We start from the raw sequence: 18,026 nt of genomic DNA on the forward strand, positions 1-18,026 counted from the left end.
GCGTGCATTAGGTACATCTTTCCTGCCGTTGCACAGGCCTGATTACCGCCAGCCAAGACTCCAAGGTTAGCATGTCAGCAGATTTGTGATGCATTAGGCAGGAATAAACACAGACACTTTTGTTCATTCTGACCAAAATTAAGGAGGACTATTTCAGCACTGTACTGCTTTTATAACCAGAGATAATGCATTGTCCCAATTGTACTAAAAACATTTTAAATGCTCATCAAAAACAGATATCCAATACATGCTGCACAAAAGCAAAATATATTTACCTTGTTTCCAAGATTATTTAATAAAAAGCGGTTTCTTAATCTTGATGCATATGAACTACGCAGAATCAGAAATCAGGCAGCATTCACCTGACTAAAGCAACACCTGCACATCTGAAGCTGAACATTGGAAGGGTCCACAAATCACTAAGATCCATATTTTTCAAATTTAGTTTGCTCCTAATATTTCCCAGCAACTCTTCAGGACTAAAAGGAAAGATGTGGTCCTTGTCCTAAATAATTTCATCAAGAGCTGCAAATATTTCCTTCAACACATGGTAAGGCTAGCTTCTTGTTTTGCTAGAACTATTATAAAAAACCACACACATAAACCATGCATGTACCATACGTGGCAGGGGCGAAGGGAGAGGGAAGAAAAAACCCCACAACCTCCAGCAGAACTCTGGACTGCGTTTCATTTACTTATATGTCTGGGGAAACTTGAGTCATGATACAGGAAACCAAATGTTAACTTTCAATACAGCAGACATCTATGCTATTAGCCAGATACCAATAGTAGAAAATGACTGAGACTCCAGAACAACCATGCCTATGTTCAATATATAATACACATCATGGCTTAATTAGCTATATACAACCTGAAAGCGCAGGAGACTCCTACATTTTAAGACTTCATTTAGGGAGAAGCTAGAAATATTGTCTCCTAGCTATGAAACAGCATAACTTCAGAACACCAAACAACACTGTTTTAAGAAAGTATTATGGTGGCTCACTCCAAACGAAGAGTAGGTGTTTTAAGACATGTTGAGATTAAAAGATCAGTACAGCCAAAATGCCATAAATACTCTATATAAGAGGTCACTGTCTTCTCAAGGGCGGCTGCCAGACTGCATTTTTCCTTTCCAAATTGGACATTAAGCATGCCAAAAAGAAATTCATCATGTGCTAGAAGATACTGGCTTTCAGAGGCAAGATGCTACTGGTCAATGGTAAATTATCTTTACGGAAAGCATTTTCTAGCAGAGTTTGGAATTTGGAACTTATTTTTAAAACACTCAGCCATCATACTGAGCTTCCCATCACGGCAGAAAATACACAAAATTTTAACTAGCATTCTATGTTCTTCCCTTCTTCCTCTGTATATCTAACTGTCCAGCCATTCTTAACTAGCCCAAATCATCGTCTCTCTGGGAAAAAAAAACTAGTATCATGTGTTCTCAAACATGTAGTCTGGGGAGGGAGACATCCTGTTTAAGAAAGACCCTCATTCCAGTCATTCTTGAAGTACAAAATACACCTTTGGAAGAAGGACTGACACCATATATTCTTCTACCCTAGACTATACCACAAATGTTACAAGGCTTAGAAAATCCATTGTGGATTGAAGAGTCATCTGTCCTGGTATCTGGTCAAAATCAAGCAGGTTATGTCAACCTGATTTCAATGAAAAAAAACTTATTCTGTTCAGACGCTCTAGCAGTAGCTGGCATGAAGTCGTTAGCATGGCTCCTCAGAGGGTGAAGGGTTTTTCTGGTGTTTTTTTGTTGATGATGGTTTTGGGTTTTTATTTTAAAGAAAAGAAAGCATCCCATGTTAAAAAAAACTTAAGTCCTAATTGATGCTGGTAAGCAAGAACCTATGCAAAAAGTATTATCTCACCTTTTGGGAATGGTCTTGACTAATACCGGCTATCGAATTTAGGTTTTTGAAGTTTTATTCCACTGGAAATGTGCACCAGCAATATCTGCTGGACAAGGACATTAAAGGCCACAGATGTTGGCTCTGCAGCAGGCCAACTTATTCAGCAAAGAATCCAGTCAACCATTAAAAACAGATTATTTTTTTTTTCTCCTAATATACAGGTCTCAAGCCATGTCGAACCACAGGAGGAAGAGAAGAATTTATGGAATCATAGAATCATTAGGGTTGGAAAGGACCTTAAGATCATCTAGTTCATTACGCTAATGAACTCTCCTTTTGGACAGATCTTTAGATCCAGTTCAGCAAAAAATATTGGTATAGAGACAATGGCTGTATGATTTTAGTCAAAGTACTATTTAATAGGGAAAAAAGAAAAAAAAGCTGGACATGTATCCTCAGAAGACTTTAAAATCCTACAGCTTTTTTTCTCTTGTGATTTTTCCTCATCTTTAACACACTGCTGATCAAGTCAGTAAATGGGCAGAATTGTCAGACTATTGTCCTATACTATAATTCTCAGTTCTCTGGTTCATGCTAAAGGAACCAACAAACTGCCCACCTGTTATTAACAAATGTAAATAAACAAGTAATAAATACACTTTTGTGTACGGGACAATATTTACAGTTCCATTATTTGACCATTTGTGCTATTATTAAAACATTTTAAAACACACTTTCCTTAAGGCTTAAAAAAGTTCTTACACTGTACTCAAATGGGAGTCCAAATCTAGAGTTTAAGGCTTCTTAAATACAAGGAACAAAATACCCCCAGATTACCAGTATAGTTAAGATCATAAATAATGTATTAGATTACAGTGAATTCGATATGTGAATTCCACTTGGCATAAAGATGTATACTTTAAACTTTTAACTAGTCACGAAGATATGAAATGAAACCTAAACTTCTTTACCTTACATGAATTTTGATCCACCTGGAGTTTTAGCAGTTTAAAGAAAATAAGTAAATTAACAGAATGATAATCTGATCAAATGTCATTACAACTATGAATCCTGTTATCCAAGGTATTATATATTATGAAAGTACACCTACAAATATCATTCTATATTAGTTTTAATAACAATTAGTGAAGTTAAATTAGAGAAATTATGTGTTTAGATTTGAACTTAAACATTTCAATATATGCCTATTCTCTACTTGATGCAGTTATTACACTTACTTCCAATACTACTATAACTATTTGGCTCAAAAATTAATTAAAAGCAGACATAATTTTTTACAGAAATAACCTTTTGCGTGGGTTTTGTTTGCAAGTCTCCACTCTCTGACAAGCCAAAGTCAAGTACTCCATCATCTTTTTGCCCAATGGCCTTTAGCCCTTGCAGAAGTATTTCTCGGAAATGCTGATAAACAGGTTTCTCTTCATAGCTCAGTAGTTTCACCTTTTCCATGTATTTGGCTATTTCATCTAAAGAAATGGTACCTCCAATTAATCTCTATTTGTAAACATTTTAATTATTCAATTTTACCACAAAAGAGTCAGAAATTATGCATGCACTACTTATGCTATTTTTTGAAATGGCTATTTACAACTCATAATTGTGACTTACTACAACATATTTCAGAAAAAAAAATCATACCAAGGTTCATTACCCAGTGATGACAGCATCACTGTTTTTCACATGTTCATTGCACTGAAGAAAAGTCAGTTGTAAAAAATGTAACAGGCCAATCTTCACCAAGGAATAATTTTTTGCATGGTATTTCTTATGTCTGTATTTATAAACATTGAAAAGGAAGCTCAGTGTTATCTCAGAACTTCATCAGTTCAAGACTGAAACACACATTAAACAAAAAAAAACAAAAACATGAAACATTTGACCACTGCAAGAAAAAAGACCAGTGAAAACTCTTCTGACCTTCTGATCACCAGGGGTAGCTGCAAGTAACTAAATATTTAAGATCCCAAGAAAGTGTATTTCTAATAGTCAAGCTTTATAAAAAAAAAATCTACTCAGCAAATTGCCAATGCAAAATAGAAACAATCTATATTATATTTCAAGTTTGCTTTACTTCATATTTTGAATCTCAAATTCCATTGTGAAAAATAAATTTACACATCTCATGTTTGCAAATACTTACTATTGTCTTTAGTCAGAAGCAACACAGTGTCTGCAGTTTATGTAACTACAGCCAAGAGGAAGAGTCTAAACTTAATCAACAATCTAATTCCTGACACATTGTTGCTTTGATAAAAGCAGGAAGAAAAACAGGTACAAACTTAAGTAAACAAGGAGGACTTAATGAAGCAACAGATTAGAGTACAATGCCCAAGACAACCCTCTCAGGAGGTGACATACTGATGACAGCATGACAACTCCTCACCTTCTGTAGCAACTGAATTGATCTGGTTTTATTTGAATGCAGAGCAGCATGGCCTTCCCTTGTATGCATTGAACATGCCCCACCCTAATACAAATTTCAGAGCTTCCAGCCACTGTCTAAAGTTGTCTACAATTTGGTGATGGGACCTAAACCAATTGATGGATTTTATTATTTTAAAGAAAAAGGACACTAAACAAATTATTAGAGAATGCTTAGCACATGGTACAAAACAAAGTATTTTAATTAAAAATAGGTCTTCTTACTTGGTTTGTTTTTGCCAGGAAAGCATTTGTCCATCAAAACTGAGATATCTCTACAGCTGAAAAACAAAGTTATTCAAAATTACAGTTTCTGTCAAAGTTTGGATCTTGCCATGTTCTGACCAACTTCACAGGTTCATAGCCTGGGACACTGCCAAAGACGCGAAACACTAATAGATAAACCTCTGGTATGACTTAGTACAGCCATTTTTAGGACTGCAGTATGTTTGAGATGCTGATGAATGCCAGGCAGGCTATGTGAAATATGGTCAAGTTTTGCTTAACAACTTTTGATTCTTATAAAAGGATGCAAGTAAAAGACTGAAGGAAAAGAACTGGTCCAGTTTAAAACCTCACATACCTATGCTCTCACCTCTTCCTGCTAGAAGACTCTTTCTCTAACTGATATTATTCAGAGCAGAACACCTGCCAAAATAATAACTAGGGGGAAAGTGAGGGAGCAAAGCTGCACTAACATTGATGGCCAAAGTGTTACAAGTAGAGATAAGGAAGCCAGATACAAATACTTGTTAGAGACAAATACAGCTTTGCTGGGACAGCTTTCTTCATATTAAATATCTGACAAGAAAGACTTGAGTGGGGTTAGGGAGAAAGATGAAGAAACGTAACAGCAAGGGAGAGGGACAAAAAAAAAAAATTAAAATTCCCACATTAAAGCCATTTAGGTGAAAAGATGCTTAAAGACACTGAAGATGCACCTTTAGCTCTCATGCCTGCCAATGACTTGAGTGTGGTGTTAGAAAGGCTACTCATATCCCAAGCTTCTCTTTCTGTAAACTGGGACTAATGGTTACCAGCATATTTCTAAGAGTGCTTTTTGCCTTAACCATAGCAGTATTCTAAAGCGACAATACTGTAGTGGACAAATAAGTATCCTGCATGCAAAAGAAGACAGTGGAACAGTGCAAGTAAAGTATAATTATAAGCCAAGGATACATGAGACACAATGAAGGGAAACTGGGGCTATACAAAACAACAGCCTACTCACCAAAAAGGAATATACTGCAAACACAAAGCATTTCTACAATAAGACATTTTTATTCCTATTTTTAATTTCAAATGAGAAAGAAAACAAGTAGCTCTCACCCAATTTTTGAGTCTCTGACAAAATCTGGATCTTTCAAATTATCCTCCCATGGTAAATGGCCACTAATCCAATGAATCATACAGTAACCCAAGATCTCCAGATCACCACGTCTTGACGGTGCTAAGGAACCATAAGAGCAGCTAATAAAGCATACACAGTTTAACAGCAGTTAAAATTTGTAAATACGTTAAGACAACAGAAAGCCAATGCTAACAATGCAACACGACTGCATCCATTACTTAGTTATTCATTTTATCATGAAAACAAGGAAGGAAAAAATTATTGTTCCTGCATCTGGAAGGATACCTTCATTTTCAAGTCTTTTATCAACCTCTATCTTCTATTCAAGATATGACATGCTGCAGTTACCCCGATTTGGCAAGCTCTTTAAGTACTCAGATTGTGGAAAAAATTGAGCAAGTTAGTGAAGCAATTGACTTTCTGTTCAAAACGGTTTTTACTTTCCTTCTTCTGCAAAAAAGTAATAGCACTGAAATGCCACCTCCTGAAAAAAGCATTCCACAATGCAGAACTATTTTATGTGGCTTGAAAACTGAATAGAGGACAATAACCAATCAGATCCCTAAGCCTTACAAAAAAAAAAAAAAAAACAAACAACCAAACAAAACCAAAACAGCCCATATGTATATTGACTACAGACTACACCAGAAGTCCAAATCAGCAAATCAAGTCATGATTATTCATGTTCAGTTTTAAACATAGGTGCAGGATTTCATCCTGATGTAAATAATAATTTTCAAAGACTATTATTTTTGCAGGCCACACTCTTATGTTAATAAAACAAAATTTAAGAATGAAGAAAATAAAATTGGTGTTCACTACAAATCCTCAATGTTTAAATCAGACATAGGCCTGTCCTTTCCATAGTCAACCTTTTCTCACATCTTGCCTTTTGATGTTCAATGATTACAGGCATAATTCTGAAATAATATTCCATAATTAAACAAAGTGTTTTTTAAAAAATCTAAATATTAGGCTATAAACAAAATAAAGACTATTGTGCATCTTTGCCAAATATGAAAAAACAGTGTTCACTTTGACAACAAAGTATTATCTCCTGAAAACAGGGCTTGTTTTTCTATCTGGATCTTGTAGGCACTATTCCTTTCCTACTTAGTTTATAAAAAGCAATATACTAAACTTCGTAACAGTCTTAAGAAATTAGGGAACTCTATTTATAAAGTTACATTAAAAATTAAGTAAATTAATACCAAAGTAAAAGCCAGTAAATGGAAAAAGAGCAAATGCCAGCATCATCCATGGAAAAGAAAAGAATATTTTTATAGATTCAGAAACCTGGTTGTTTACAAAACCCAATGAAGCACATAGAGTCTTCTGTATTTATAAAAAGTATGCACAAGTGCCTATCTTGAGAACAATTTTAGGCCCTTACCTACACCCTTGTGTGCATCAATACTGGTATATTCAATAGTTCCATCATGACACCTTTTGGGATCTTCTTTATATACTTTATGAACTCCTTCAGGACAGTATCGGTAGGCAAGTCCATAATCCACCAAGTATACCTAGTAATTTCCACAAAACTCCAAGATTAAAAAACTATAAATACAAAAAAGACGGCATATAACAAATGTATTTTTAGAAATTAAGAGAATGGTTGGGAGTTACATTAAAAATGGTGATGTTTTCAACTTTAAACAACCCTTTCTCGGTGCTTCATTGGGATTACTACGTGTGATTTTAAAACGTCAGGTTTTGTTGTCTTCCACATAGTCTGATCTAGAGGTCATTTCGTGCTGATGCAAAGGACAAGTACAGTAAAATAGCCAGTTACAGCCAGTAAGACTAAATGTAAAAAAAAAAAAAAAAAAAAAAAAAAAATTAAAAGAAAAAGTTCCGTTATAAATACTACTCTCTTTAAAGTCAACTGTCCCATTTGAATACTACTTCATACTATTACTTCTCACTAACACCAGTTACTCCAAGAGAACTGAGATTATTTTACTTATTTCATAAACTTAAACATATGAGCAAGACAACATACGTAATTCTGAAACTCTAATATGCATTGTTTGAATAGTAAAGAGAGTTAAATATGCAGCAAAATGAGACTCCTATAAATCAAGTGGAACAGCCAACACTTTAAACACCAATTTTTCCAAGTAACAGAACACTTATCTGGTGGATTTCTTGAACAAAGGAATGAGGTAACAAAGCAGACAGGCAAACATAATTTACCAGCGTACTATACAATTTTAAGCTTCCACCTGCAAATGCTTATTTCTGAGCAAATTTTCTTTTAATCTTGAGAATTTCTCTAGAATATTATTTAGGCCAAACAGTCAATTTGATAACTGTCCAGCAAAAGGAATAAAAAGAAAAATTAAAAAAAAAACCCACACAGAATATTAACTAGATATAAATGTCAAGCAGAAATAATATTACCATATACATTCTTAAAAATGAGCTTCTGCTAGATTTCACGTGTTCAAAGCACTGCCATGTGCTGTCAAATAGAAGGTTTAAAACATAAGGAATAAAATGCATTAGAAATACCTGATTAGGGTTCTTGTAACTCAGGAGAAGGTTTGAGGCCTTGATGTCTCCATGCACGTATTCATGCTCATGGATGTATTCCAGGATATCAAGCTAACAAAACAAGAGTCGTATAAATGCAGTACCCAGCTCCACCCAGCAGAGGACCTGTACTCAGCACAAAAGTCTGATTTAACTGAAAGACTTGTACAGGGAAGACAGATTGTAAAAATAAAAATACATTTTTTACACTTACTATTCTCAAGCCTAGCTGCAGTACAGTTTTATGGGAAAATTGCTTTCCATTCTCTTCATACATCTTCTGAAGATCTCGGCCAAATCGGTCTATTATCATAAATCGGTAACTAAATTCAAGGAGGAGGAAAAGAAAACCAAAGTTACTGAACTGTACTTAGCAAAGTATTTTATTTATATGTCGACTGCACAAATCATTGATTGAAAACATACCTCTCAAAAGATAAACTGCAGGTAAACAGGAAACATATGTTGCACATCAATCCTTAACTTTTTAACATAAGCTCGTCAAAAGTTCATCTATCAAAAGAATTGTTCTTTCTTTCTGGCTAGTTATGCAATACAGTAACAAGTACCTGCAGATGAACATATCTGTATTGTAATTCACTATAGGTAAACCCAAACATTAATTACTTACACAAATATATATTTTTTTGCTTTATAAAAGACTGACTTAACACGGTGACTTGAAACCTGTTGCAACCTTTTTTAAAACTATTATTAAAACCAAAAATCTCTCACTTGCCAAAGGTGTTCTGATATTTTAGCCAAATTGGTTCTATTACTGTAAGAGCTCAAAGTGGCTATATTAAAGAAACTTTTTGCATTAAACATTGCAAAGAAAAGTTTATTTGAGGGTGGGGGGAAATCATTGTCATATTTACTTTCACCTCTCAAGTAATGTTTGTACATTAAGTGAAAGTTGAGAACCAACTGAAACAATGATACTTCTGACATACAAGGGAATACATAACAACTGCCCTATGCAGTGTCTGCACAAGGAAGCCTGAGCTACTATAACCTGCCAGAGAACTGCCCAAACTCCTTTGCAGTACAGCCATTTAGAGAAAGCCCACTAAGAAACAATGACTGTTATATAAAAAGACATAACATACAACACTAAGCCACAAAAACCCTTCATGAGAAGGAGCAGTAGTAAAATCTACACCTAGACTTAAAATACATTTAACATGAGACTAGCAATTATTCTAGCTCACATATTAAGTCAGAAAGACTATTATTAAGGAAGAAGAACCCAAAACTCAACAGATTTAGGGAGAACACTATGTCCTTTACATGTGTGAGTGAAAATACTCATTTAAAAAGTACACCATATTAGAAGAAAAACTTTAAAGATAGTCATATTATTAAAGGACTTATACACCAGAAGTTGACATTATTTTAATTCAAAAATGAAAAGCTTCTAAACTACATATATATAGTATCAGCATATGACAGCAGTGGTTGAGACAAATGAAAACTAAATCACAAAGAATGTTAATAGACACAAACACAAGTAACAAACAGAACACAGATAAAACGTAGCTATTCATCTATTCCTTAAACATCCCATTATAAACACAAAACTTCATAGCACAAACGAACAACATGAAGACAGATGGAAAATACATCATATAAAGTAAATTAGGGTGAAAGGGATAGTACTTGTGGATGAAATAAATCCAAGTATATGCCAAAAGATGTATTCACCTGTTTCCATTTTTTTCATGCAAGCCAGAACCCCAGTATCTTGGTACACCTAAATACTGCAGTTTATGGGACTTAGGCCACTTCTGAACTGAAAATACAAATAAAGGTAAGTTTATGAAACTGTATCAGTAGAGACCTGCATAAAAAGAGAGTACTTGCAGAGATTACAGTTCCTGCATAAGCGTGAGCTGCTTATTTCATAGGAACTTGTATGCAAAGTGTACTGGAAAGATAATCACATATCCATTGTAGGGACAGGGCCACAACTACAATTTCAATTTAGGCAACACTATCAAGACAACTTCAAAGAACATCTTACCAAAAAAAAAAAAACCTTAATTTTACTATAAGTCTGAAATAGATTTTAATAATTTAAAAATAATTTTTAAAATTACCTAAAATTATTCTCTTAAAAGTTTGACTGTATTCCTGTAGGCACTATTTTCCTAAATGCTTGTAGTTCATTAAAAACATTTTAATAGACTGCTTACTTTCATCTGGCTTAGCAGCTCGCATGTAGAACTTTAACTCAGTAAAAAGAGGTCCATTCTGGCTGGGTTCCTTTAAGACAATTTAGAATTAGTTAAAACCTCCTGTATTAGTGCCTAACAATTATTAAAAGCTCACAAAACGTAACATTCACCCTATAAAGAAATATTCTCCCTCAAGCACTCTACCCAGTACTGATAAATTCAATAAATATGATCTTTTGATAAAAGAAGGTCGGCTCTAAAAAACTATCTTTATTATAAATTGCTTAAAATTAAGGGTATCAAAGAATACTCTCCCATAACAAAAGATTAAAGAATACAAATGAACTGAAATATATAAAAATATTACTAATAATTGGCAGCAAAAGTCAGCAAAGAACATTAAACATTATCTCAGATTTTCCACATTAAAGCTGGACTGCATCAGTTGCAATAGCCATTAGCAAGCCTAAAATAACACCTGAAATGATCTGATGCAAAAAATCTTGACAAAAGTTAAATTCATGCCTAAAATAAGGTATTTTGTTCCCTTTATACACTAGTTATCAAGATAAAATTTAGAGAGGATCTCCCAATTTATCTTAAACTAAATTTCAACTATACCTTTGACTTCAGAATCTACTTTGTCTTGAAGCTAACATAAGGTATTTCAGTTCCATTTTCTAGAGACAAATCTATGCTAACCACCTATTGCAGCTAAAGTGAAAGAGAAATTTCTTTGAAAACAAAACACAAACCCACACAACTAATTAATTCAAACTCTTGCAATTTCTAAGTGATTGATTTTGAGGTAAGCAATTTATTTTAGTCTAATTACTCATATATGTCCAGATTAATACTATCTCGGTGAAAATACCTGTTCTGGAATACCCTACACTTTAAAAAACTAACCAAAAAAAAAAAAAAAAAAGGTATGTGATTCCTGGCAAGGGAATCCAGAAAGAATACAATCACATGATAATAGCAAAAGTTCCAAGATATATAATATTAATCTTAAATGGTTTTAATGGTAACTTTTAAATGCAGATGTACTGATCCAGGAAACTGCTAAAGGCCAGAGAGTATCACTCAGCTAATAGAGGTTTACTACTGTCTGACATTAATGAAGCTCTGTAAAGAGATCAAATGCACTGAGGCAGATGGACTTTAGTGTGCTCCTGATGCACTGCCTCAGAGGCAGAGTAAGAAGGCTGGTTAGAATGAGAACAGATATAAGCTTAGACACCACTCCTTGGCCTGAACACTTGATCACAAAGCTACTGCCTATCTCCACCTCACTTTCACCACCATCAGTATCCTGATAAACAGTGGAGCAAAGACAACAGTTTTTGGCCACTCCTTGTGGGACCAACATTCAACAGAAAAAAAATGCAACAAAACAAAACAACTAGGTTCATGCATATTTATTTTCAATTAGTTCATTTACCCACTACTGACAACAAGTTAGCCATACAGGCATTATATATACAAAGGAGAAGGGTTAAATAGCTCAATTCTTATACTGCAGTTACCTTGAACAAATTCTCCTTTGGCCTATTCATTTGTTTCTGTGTAACCTAATCCATTAATACTCTAACTTAATTTGAAAATATTTTTATTCAATTTACATAGTTTTGAACAATGTTATTTTCTAACTAAAATGGAGCAAAAAACTGTAGGTGCTAAGAATTCTTAAAATACTTATCTTTAAATAAATTATTCCACAAAAAATCATGTCTCAGTGCCTCCTTCTCTAGTCTGCAAATGCTGAAAATCTGGTCTCTTCATACTTGAGGGTATGGATAAATGATTTAGCCACAAAACAGATCTCCATGTTGACTATGAAGCTGTTTTCTCATAATATCATTCATTAATTCTACATACAGATAAATGCATACACTGTCTTAAAAAGGCTCATATAATGATGTCCAAAATTTGCCATACTAGTCATCTTATAGCCAGAAAGTTTTCAAACACAAACTTCTACAACTTTATGCCCAGAGTCAGTCTAAATACACGATTTGCAAAACTGAAATTAAAGTCTAATTAGAAAAGATATACCGAAAGAAATGGTGGAGTACACAATGGAAACCCGATGAATTTCTTCTAGCAGTATTTAAAGAATTCTGATCTTTTTCTGTCAGCAATTTAATGAAGTGTTATTAAACTCTGCATCCACTCTTGAACAATGACATCTGAAAGGTCCACGCTAAATAGCATTTATTTAATAAAAACTGTGATTCATTTTGTACTGCTCAGACACCAATACTATGAGGATATGTCAAAGACTAAGCCAATTTTCAGCCTGCTTTAATAGCTTAATTTGAAGAACATTACTATAGAAGCACATATTTTGTTAAACACTAATAATTGTTCAAAGCTATTAGCCACTTCGCTGCAGCTGATAGATCAACTAAGAATCACCTAGGCATCAGAAAATAGCCTCTTACGCGTAGCTGTGTAACACTAGACTGTAGAAGCATAATATGTTATGGGTCATTTGTGAGGGCAGCACAAAGACCAGGGCTACCTTTTAGTGCCATAAAGGCAAAATTGTTTAAGACAAATTTAAAGTGAGTAGTCATCTACGAGATCAGGAGGTATTTACAAATTGCTGCAATGAAGTAAATATAGCATGAAAGCAACCCAAAAGTTATTGTGACTGACTCTTCTTATATTCAGAGCCCAAAGCGGAGAAGAAGAGAAGCAGATGGACAGGTTTCAAACTCCAGGAAGGAGGAGGATAGCGATTATGCACAGCATAAAATAATGCAGAACTGATGATTTTCCAAGCAAGTCAAACTGGATTCTTCCATGAAAGCTAAATGGTGCTCTGCTTCCTGATCAGTCCAAACTCAGCAGGAGCCTGTAATCAAGAGCCAGTGTCTCTCACAAGCAGGCCACTACTGATACTGGAACATCTCTTATCTGCCTCCAAAACAGACTATAGCTCCTGCCTAATAGCCACCCCTCCACAAGTTGGACACAAAAAAGCAGGTATTTTTTTCAGTGACAAAATTTCACAAAGAGGGTCATCACCAATACTACCCTGGGGAGTCTGAACAGTATCAAAACCAACACTCTAGAATTTCCCTGTAGTTAGCAGATGTAAATATCAAGATTAAAGGCACATACTAACTGAAAGGTATTTTAGTCTAAATTAACCTGATCATTTTGTTTCAGGAACACATGTTAAAAGTACTAACATATTTACATAAGGGCCAACTACTGTGGTAAAGTGTTTCAGTATCACCATATAGGTTAATAACTAAATGTCGTGGTTTAAACCCAGTCAGGTAACTTGTTCACTCACTCCCAGTGAGTGGTGCCGAGCTGACAACAATCGAGGTCCGTGTCGTCCCCCCCCCCCCCCACCGGGGTTCTCCCCCACTCCCAGAGGAACGGGGAGGAGGATCGAAAGAGTGCAACTCCCACGGGTTGAGACAAGAACAGTCCAGCAACCAATGTACACAAATCACCACCGCAACTATCAACTACAACAATGATAAGGGAAAATAACAAGGGAAGAGAATACGATACCACCGGCCAAGAAGACGAGTTCCACCCAGAAGCCCGTGTCCTTCCGGGTAACTCCCAGTCACCCCCCACCCCGGCCATGACGTGCTGTGGTATGGAATACCTCCCTGGCTAGCCCGGGTCAGGCGCCCCATCTCTGCTTCCTCCCGGCTTCCCCTCCTCCCTGGCAGAGCATGAGCCTCACAAAGTCCTTGGTCAGGGTAAACATCACTTAGCAACAACTGAAAACATTGACTTCACCAACACTGTTCTCAGGTTGGAAGTCAAAACACAGCACTGCACCAGCTAGCACAAAGGAAAAAAAAACCAAACATGACTGCTACTGCTGAACCCAGGACACTAAAAGACTAAAACACTGCAGTTCTGAACTGTGCTGAAGAATTATCTTTTTTTTTTTTTTTAACATTGTGAAATTCTTGTACAGTATTTGCTTTTGTCTCAGGAATAGAAGTACTACCAAGATAATGAATGGCTTGGATCTACTACGGGTATTCACATATTCCCAAGTTTTTTTACTAAGACTTTACCAGGGAATCATATGTAATAGTAAGAGCTATACAAAATAATCTGCAAAATTTAACAAAGAATACTTTATACCTTAGGAAGAGAATATTATAGCTAAATCAAGTTAAATAAGTTTTTTTATTGTAAGATTCAAAGCATAGGAAAATTTCAACTAATAAAAGAATTTGCCAATTTTCTACAATGGGCCATCAACTTTTTCTTCTCTTTAATCATTAGGTTAAAATTTTGTGTCAATGCCCTTTTAATTCAATCAAAATTAGAGTATGTATGTGGTTTATGATAAAACATTTAAAGGACTTCACATCTGTGGGGACCTTGGGAATCAAAGTTTCGCGGTTTCTACTTCCAAGCCATCTGTCAGCTTACCAACTTCCAGCGGCAAGCAACAGCACACACAGTCTCACTACTGAATCACAGAAACTCTCTAAAAACTAGCCAGATTCCATTAATTTTGTGATGCTTGGGCTGTTTACAGTAAGCACCAAATGAAACAGAATCTGATAAATTTCATGAACCTTTTACAACTCTGCTGATGTTCCATTATCCCCCCTCATCCATAGGAGTCTCAATTGTCAGCAGCATTCCTCTGTATCACCACATTGATTTTAAACAGCACTAAGCAATTGTATTATTTTCAGTCAGAAAATAAATTATACATGCTATCCTAGAACAAACATTTTCAAGTTGTGAAGTAAAAATTCAAATGCTCTCTTACCACTTTTGCAATGTAAGGTGCATCACTGCCAACTGGCTTTGAAGAATTAGCATCAGCTGTTAAAAAGGAAGCATTTATTATTAGTATGAGAGGAAACTGTCACAAAACATACACTTATTTGCTATGAAGCATGGCCAAAAACCCAACAAAGCAATTAAGTATTGACATGAGCATATATCAGTACCTTAGACTTTGGTATGAGAAATAATTCTATATGGCAAGTCTGCTCTATAGGGATATGGTCTTGTATTCTCCATTCTGTTTGAGTAAAATACGCAGTTTATCAAATAAAGTTCATTTTTTGTTATTCAGTTAACTCCCCTAGTTAACAGCATTTCTATCATTTTCTAGGACTGTGATGAACATACATCATTATGGGCATAAAGACAGAGAACACATTCTCTCTCCTATTTTACTATATCGCATATCCAAAAGTGACTTTCTGTTGCTACTAAGCTGTTGATATTTGTGACAGGAGACACAGGTATGAGGGACATCAAGTTGGGAAAGCACAAAGTACAGGAACAGGCAGGGGCACAGCTCTGTGCAAATGATGGGGAAGCAAACAGAGAGCAAGCTTTGTCTTTAACAAAGCAGGAATTCTTAACATGAAGAACTACACAATTTGAGTGAGCTAGAACTCCAGGCTCAGTAAATTTAGTAGCTCATTGAGCAAGGCTGAGCAAGTAGTAGAGAGCTTTGACAAGAAGCCACTCACTGCCCGTTTTTTTTCTTAATCCACTTATGCTGGAGTCTGTTCATTATGAAAGCAGGACGGACTATTAATTTTTTTTTTTTAACTCGGTATGAATTCAGTGCAATTTTTTCACCAAGAGGAGGAAGACCATAAATGCACAGCAAAAGAAAGCTTTATTATCATGATCACATTAACTTTCATCCCTTCAAAATTATTTGGAAAGTGACTAGGGCAATCAAGTTTTTTTAATTCCATGAGGTATCCGCAAGAGATCTCTTATCTATTCAAATAACAAAATAACAGGGATACTAAGTATGGAACACTATCTACTAAAAGAAATTTTCCTTGAATTCGCAAAAAAAAAAAACCAGCATTACAAAGCAGGATCTGTGCTTACACTTTAAACTGTACAGTCCAAGATTTCAATTTGTTTTGAATACTGATTACATTTAAAAAAAAAAAAGTGTATGACATGTCAGAAATTCACAAGGCAATAAAAATCAAGAGCAGCACCAAAGTCAAAACCAGCCAAAATACTGGCTGATCAGTAGCCTTCATAGAATACACTTAGACAGTTTCAGTTCAGAATTTGTGATAGAAGGACACTTATGCAAAAATACCCTCTTTTAACCAGACCAAAAAAATCAAATTTAAATAAATACTAAACTATCCTTTCACTGCTAAAAAGTAATACATTAGAGGTTGGTTTAAAAAAAAACATTGTGAACCAAGTTAAGGTTCTAGTGAAAAAGATCACTCGCAGACACTGTGTTTCTCACTTAGGGTCAACTTTTCAGTGCTTTGCAAAAGGATAAACATCTCACTCTCCATTTCAAAACATTATCAAAGATAACTACACTTACCAAGGTATATGCGTCCAAAGCCTCCTTGCCCTATAGGGACACCTAATTTCCATTCTTTTCTTGACGTATCTGTTAGAACCTCTCCCAGACCAAATAATTCAGCAAGTTTCCTTTTTGCAGGGGCTCTTTTTCCAGCAGTTGCCTTCTTATATGGCATTTTCACTGGAGCAAGATAAGGGAAGGGAACGAAAAACAAAACAAAAGAAAGCATAGGTTACATGCTGACCAGGCTTAGTTTTTGTAGAAATCCATTGCAAGCAAAGAAAAAGCATAAGCAGTTTAAGTTTGAATTTGTTTCTACGAAGATACTTTAAAAGAAATACAGTAAGTAGTTTCATTGGCACAAATTCTAAGTGAAAACCAACTCATTTTTCCAGGACGTATTAAAAAAATTTTTGCCGTCAAAACTCTTCACAAGAGAAACCTATTAGAAGACCCTCTGTAATACATGCTAGAAAAATCTCAGAATGTATTAATCAATCACAACCAATCATAGATCTGAATTTGGAAAACTAATGAAATAAAGCTCATTAGTTTTCCTGGAGGGAAACTGGCATATTCAAAAAGTGTCATATAGTCCAAGCCTTCAGTAAGAGCATGAGGAATTCCTATTTGCTCTAAAAAGTACCCAAAACATTAAGCTATTCAAACAGTTATTTTTTCTCCTACATATCTACATGCAACAAAAACAAAAGTCTGCTTATTGTTCACAAGGCAACATTTAGTAGATAATCAAACTAGTACATAACTACCTATTTTGAGACTGTCACCTCCAAACCTCAGGTCTCAGATAAACATTATTTCCAGACTAACATAATGGCCCACTGGACCCAAATGTGCACCTTTCTGCAGAATAGGACTCATTGTGAGCAAAGGAATGCTTTGATATTTTAGCAGAGTCATATTTTGATTCAGTAAAAGAATTTACAGAATATACAGCCATGGTATGGCAAAAAGTGCACTAGACCTCTTTACCTGAAAAGCCTTCATGATCTGTTTTACAAATAAATGATCTTTCCCTCTAACTTATAAAAGTCATAAAAACAGTGCCACAGTTATTTTCTAAAAGATACCATTCTTAATGGTGGTATTTTACTATTATTATTTTGCTTGAGAAAGGAGGAAAGAACATTAATACACAATTCAGGAAGTTTCTGGATAGCAAAATATCTTCCACATTAGTCTAGCTACGCAATACAATAACCCTAAGACAAATGCAGTTACTTAACATCAGTTTTCCTCTTTCAGTTAGAATGTTCCTCTAAGACCTTTTATTTCCCAGATAGAAAAACAAGTAAGTATGACAGCTG

General features: G+C 35.0%; 1 protein-coding gene across 2 annotated transcripts in view; it reads right to left on the reverse strand.

The window, feature by feature from the left end:
- Positions 1–18,026, reverse strand: part of VRK1 (VRK serine/threonine kinase 1) — a 35,822-nt gene that overhangs the window by 11,789 nt on the left and 6,007 nt on the right. For both annotated transcript variants that reach the window (XM_057398995.1, XM_057398996.1), the window contains exons 2-11: positions 16,717–16,878; positions 15,157–15,212; positions 10,401–10,470; positions 9,910–9,997; positions 8,420–8,528; positions 8,185–8,277; positions 7,061–7,193; positions 5,646–5,766; positions 4,542–4,597; positions 3,183–3,361 (exon numbers count right to left, since the gene is read on the reverse strand). In XM_057398995.1, the coding sequence (XP_057254978.1) occupies positions 3,183–3,361; positions 4,542–4,597; positions 5,646–5,766; positions 7,061–7,193; positions 8,185–8,277; positions 8,420–8,528; positions 9,910–9,997; positions 10,401–10,470; positions 15,157–15,212; positions 16,717–16,873 (1,062 nt within the window). In that variant the 5' untranslated portion in view covers positions 16,874–16,878. The remainder of the gene's footprint in view (positions 1–3,182; positions 3,362–4,541; positions 4,598–5,645; positions 5,767–7,060; positions 7,194–8,184; positions 8,278–8,419; positions 8,529–9,909; positions 9,998–10,400; positions 10,471–15,156; positions 15,213–16,716; positions 16,879–18,026) is intronic.

This window comes from Pezoporus wallicus, unplaced genomic scaffold (genome assembly GCF_028554395.1).
Source record: "Pezoporus wallicus isolate ANWC-B61680 ecotype Strahan unplaced genomic scaffold, APGP_CSIRO_Pwel_v1 contig_8218, whole genome shotgun sequence".
NCBI lineage: Eukaryota > Metazoa > Chordata > Aves > Psittaciformes > Psittacidae > Pezoporus > Pezoporus wallicus.